This window comes from Diadema antillarum, unplaced genomic scaffold (assembly GCF_040938485.1).
Source record: "Diadema antillarum isolate AM-2024a unplaced genomic scaffold, OU_Dant_1.0 seq00001377_RagTag, whole genome shotgun sequence".
In the NCBI taxonomy this organism is placed as follows: Eukaryota; Metazoa; Echinodermata; class Echinoidea; order Diadematoida; family Diadematidae; genus Diadema; species Diadema antillarum.
This window is the reverse complement of record NW_027272137.1, coordinates 793,652-799,271: the sequence shown is the minus strand read 5'-3', so window position 1 is coordinate 799,271 and position 5,620 is coordinate 793,652. Positions and strand designations below refer to the sequence as shown.

The 5,620-nt window shown below is 38.3% G+C and overlaps 1 protein-coding gene across 1 annotated transcript; it reads left to right on the top strand.

Moving 5' to 3' along the window:
* Positions 1–3,990: 3,990 nt before the first annotated feature.
* LOC139708845 (uncharacterized) lies at positions 3,991–4,767 on the top strand. The gene has a single exon (XM_071620805.1). The coding sequence runs from the start codon at positions 3,991–3,993 to the stop codon at positions 4,633–4,635; it is 645 nt and encodes a 214-aa protein (XP_071476906.1). The 3' UTR covers positions 4,636–4,767.
* Positions 4,768–5,620: the final 853 nt, after the last annotated feature.

Sequence of the window (5,620 nt, the reverse complement as noted above, 5' to 3'; positions counted from 1 at the left end):
GGCTGACACGGCGCTTGTGAGTTGATCGCTTTGACTATAGCTCAGGTAATGTCTGGCGACGGTCACATCTACCACCGGCAATACTCGGTCTACATCGCCACAACAACCTGCTGCCTACGACGACTTGGCTGCCACACAATACAACACATTTCTTGAATCTCTCCCAGAGTATAGGACAAGTGGAATACAATACACCATTCGTCAATTTTACGTACTTGACTTAGAGAATCTAAAAGTGGGTTCATGATAAACCCGGAAGTTTAGCGAACCCAACTGAATTGTCTTCCATGCAGCACAACCTGCATGATATTGTCGGCGTCATTTCTGTAAGTCGTGGATGGAAGAGCTTGACCTAGTCACATCAATTTGCAGAAACTTACTTTGAGGTCGACAACTTTGCATGGGGTAGAGAGACCGTTTTATGGAGTGTCCCACCACATGAAAGTAAGTTAGTTTGACGTTGTTATCTCATGAATTGTCACTGTTGTTATCTATATTGACAATAGAGCCGAAATATGCTATCTGGTCGCACTTCGTTTTGGTTCTGCTTTGATCTTTTAGTATTAGTATACCATAATTATGTATAGTACAGAGTTAATCTAGAAAGATCAGAAGCTATAGTAAAAACAGGTATTTAGCCCCTTATTTACCGTGGCAGTATAAGAAGTCAAACAATTAATACTATTGTATTGTTTGCCCTTCATTGCTAGTACTTATTTGAGCAATGGCATAATATTATTTCCATCTAAGTTTAATCAGGCTATTATTTTTTCACGTTTCACACAGCTCACTTCATGATCGCTCGAGTTAGAGTTGAAAAGAAAATAGGCCAGTTCAAATTTGTCATTCATAATTACAGTGATAGAAGCAAGATAACATACATGATTTTGCTTAAATCAATGGATTTAAAGAGGAAGAATATGAATAGGAGAATGAGAGAATATGACACCCGAGAGAAATTTGCTCGTTATATTATGTTATATCACATCAATATACATTTCTCCAAGAAATGGTTAAAAAAAATAACACTGTATACAAATATCGGTTGGTTGTGAAAAGAATGAATTTGTAACGAGTGGATATATAATTTCCAGCATGGTTGTACACAATGTTTACCCTTGAAATCTGCACTATATCTTATATCTGTTAGTGACAAAGAAAGGAACAAAAACGTTTACTATGGAGGGAATTTGTATCAGGATAATTATGTTTTTAGATTTTATTCATGATGTCTACAATGCATTATGCATTTGATATTTGATATTTCATGTTTTAAAATCAATATGGAATTAGATAAATGATTGTGACAATAGGTGACGAATACAGTTGATGTCCAGCCTAAATTGATAGTACAACGCCATAACAGAAAGAAAGCTTACCTGACATCATACGAAAATAACTTTGTCAGACAAACAAACTGAAGAATTAACCCAAGGCACACTTATCAAGACAAACTTAGCCCTCAAAAAAGGCGGAAAGAGTTACCAAGCGTCGATGTGATGTGTCACAAGCGAAATTGTCTGATGTGCGAACTTTACCCTCTTTTTGCCTCCTACCTCTCACTGTTTACCCCAGGCTGAGTGTTAATTACAATTCTGATACAAAGTCCTCCCCTACGCCTTTTCATCGAGAGCTTGTAAGCTCTATTGTTATACACCGCATTGAAGCTTTTGTTATGAGCTAGACACCTAGAGACGAGGGGCGATAAGGGTGGATAGAATGGTAGCTACAAATTCAGCCGATACGGAAAACAGGGAACTAATTTGCTCTGACTGATTCTTTTTTCTCCTCCTCATCCCCCTCTTTCATTTCTTCTTCTTCTTCTTCTCCTTCTTCTTCTTCTTCTTCTTCTTCTTCTTCTTCTTCTCCTTCTCCTCCTCCTCCTCCTCCTCTTCCTTCTTCTTCTTCTTATTCTTCGTCGTCGTCTTCTTCTTGAACGGTTCAATGTAGTACGGTCCTTCGTAAGTATATCAGCCTATACTACTGTTAAGTATCGACAGGAAGTGTGTAGATATACAGTGTCTTTAAGATATCTACAAAATATGGAATTGTAGACCTGCAGTTATCAAGATGGTCCGCTACAAGATGCGAAAAGTGTGAATTATACGCACGTACACCCTTTGACCTGTGTGTCATTCGATCTCCGTCCGTTACCAGGGTTACCAGGGTGTGTTTTTCCCCCATAGAATGAAGCAGAACTCGCTCCCTTTGGCCGCTGTAGGCTCTGGAAGAAAACTATACACTTTGAGAGAGCGAGAGAAAATGAGGACTCATTTGGTTTATAGAAAAAAAAAGACATAATGATGGGTAGTCATTTCATAATCACTATCATCAACAAAAGACATTGATGGTCCGTCGATGGTCCCACTGCTAAACAGCTAAATGAATCAACGGCTCATTTGACATTCACATAATCCCATATAACGTATACTAGTATTTGATGCATTATGACATCAGTATAATGTGGTACTGGATATCTAATGGATGGCGTGATCACAACAAACAGTTGAATGATATGACAGGAATTTGGAGGAGAGCATACTTTTCACTCCCATTACCAAACAGATTACTTTTCATTGTGACGTCAGTTCTATATGCATGAAATTGAAAATGCTTGCAAATGAGAGTCACTACAGCGAAGCAGTATATTCTTTTTTATTTTTACAGGTTCCTTGCATTTTCAATAACTTTTTTCACATCAATTTTTAGTTACAGTTCATATTCATCTACCCTATGTTGACGTATTTGTAATCATCTAGCTTAGCCAAAATATCACATTGATTGATGTTCCTCTTGATAATTAAGCGACCTAACGTTCCTGTTGGTTGACTGATTTCATTTCTATTTGTTTCGCTAATTTTCTGGTACTATCTAACCTATAGCTTCGTGGTAATCAACATTCCACTCGCTCTTTTTTCACCATCTGATTCACAGATTCATGTTTCCTTTACCATTAATTGTATTTGAATTGATGCCTTCATTTTTATGGCTGTCGTTCAAATAGCTTTAATTTGAGATTACAAAAATCACATGTGCCTTGCAGTATTTAGTTCACTTGTCACCAAGTGATAGTTAAAGGTGATTTATCTTGGACTTTAAGAAGCCTTGCAAAGGATGCTCATCATCGTTTTAAAAAGATGGTGAAAGAAAGAAAAGGAAAGGAAAGAGAGGAAAGTATCCTGCTGCGTTGCGAATCAGAGACTTAGAAAAACGGATTTTACGTATTCCTGACTCTGAAATACCGACTTAGCCATTGCTAGTTATAGAGCCTCATTTTGCACAAATGAAATACCTTGTTAGAACGAAAATCCTTTTTGCTGTTTATAAACTGTTGCGTCTTGTTCGGAAACACAAGTACGATCAACTAGCAAGAAACACACTCCATTTTATTCCATGGCAACATAACGTTCAGTGGTACTTTCCCCCGAACTGGGTGTTTCATCTATCGTGATATCGTGCATTTTCTTTTCTGCCAAAATAAATGAAATGTAATAACAACTTTGATAAGTGCTGAGTCATGTTATTCATTGTTATCTTTTCAGGGACTAAATTGTTTCATCATTGTTGAATTCACATCGCCCGCTGAATATACAATTTACAAGAATTTACAATGACTTCCTGTTTCGTCCAGAGTAAGAAATATTTTTGTATGACCAATTAAATACAAGAACCTAGAATTTTCCAGATCGCTATAAAATCGAGCAATGGCTAGTAAGGTACGTCAGAACGACACTTGATTACATCCCAATGCGTGTCTACAAAAGATAAAAGTGTTTTGTCTTTTATTTCAATTGAAATCATTTCAAAAGAAATTTTGATAATGTTATACGATTTGTGCATTTTGCTATTTTCCTTCAATAATACTCTGTCCTTTCGTACCGCTCCGGAATATTACTCAACACAATGCTCTTAGCACCGAAGGAATTAGGTCGCTCATCCATTTTCATCTATTCTTTGTTACACAGGAAAGCAGACTACCAGATGTTAACAATGGACACCAATTCCATGTCACGTGATCATCATCTTCCCAGCGTGTTACTTCTTCTCATGTTGAGCTTTGTGACGCAATCGTCCGGACTTAGCATCGAAAACCTCAATGTCACCGATATCGGCACGACGAGCGTCACATTCAACTGGGATGTCGTCGGAGACATCAACGACACGGTCGACGATGACGATCTGCTCCGTAGCTACCTGTTGCTCGAAACCGGCTTGGGGATCGAGATCGACTCGGCGTGTCTCGAAACGGACGATACGGAACACACGTTCAATTCCGTGCAGCCCTACACGTCCTATGTGGGCTGCATCAGAATCGTACGCTTTGACAATCGCGGAGATCGCTGCAACGACGACAGTACGGTTGTTTCCACCGGAAACGATAAATGCAGTGCCGTTGTCACTGACTTCCAACCCTTCAGCGCCATGAACATCACCGCCCTTGCTGCAGCTGGCGGCATTGCTCTAGGAGTCATCATCGCAGCCATCATCAACTTTGCCTGCCCGAAAAAGAAACTCAACGACTCAGTCGACAGGGAGAAAATGAGGGAATGGTCGAAAAAGAAGCGAGCGGAGAGTGCTCGCGACTTCCTCAGGACGGTGCACGTCCAAAACGGGAATAATTCCATCAGGTCGTAATAAACATCAAGGATGTATCATTATACTCTAGACCATTGGTTGTCATACGATCACCCGCTACTACACAAGAGGGGTAGCTATTCGAGTTCGACGGCTAAACATGTCAAATAGGTGAAAATGACAGAGCTTTGTGCCCGAATCCAGCTGATTCAGGAAGTAACATTGGTAACAACTGTCCATGGCCACAAAACGTTTGGATTTTTCTACACTTGTTGAATTATATATTGTATGCATTGGATAAACAAGTAGACAAGCTATGACTTCAAGAACATTATCCAGCAAAGAATTGTCTTGAGCGGTCTACTCACATAGCTGCGTTTCAAGTCTTTTACAGCTAAATATATAATGTAAAACTGACTCCCATTTGCGGATTTTCATATGAAAAGCTAAAAAAAAGAATTGTTTTTTATCATAGGTATTGCAAATTATACAAGTAACAGATTGTGCAAGAAATGCAAGTATTCAAAATAGATTATTAAATCTTGTGCATAATATATATCGAGTAACGATTAACGACGAAATAATCTTATAGCGTATTATATTAACACATGAGTCAGCAGGTGCAATGTGCTTAAATCTCCACAGTAAGTTTTTCCTTCAATGAAATGGTTCATATTGCATTGCGTCTTCATAAATTAATTCTTTTTTCTTTTTGAATTATGTCTCATTCCCTTTCTCTTGCCATACATTCACAATGCATGAAATAATCATACTACTGCGACAAAAGCAAGGGGAATGTCGCCCTCTTTTGTCATCTTTGTTTTCACAGCTAATATCGGGCATAATATTACTGAAATGCATTGGTTCTTGTGATGATGAACTTGATGTTATTTATTATATCAGTTTTACAAAGCTTCCTCAACTAACAATACGGTACTTTTATTATGTGTGATGTAGAAAAAAAAAACACGAACGCGATTTACACAGTGTTTTATCATGTAGCGTTTTGTAGTGTTTGTGCAAACATTATAAAAGTGTGACGTAC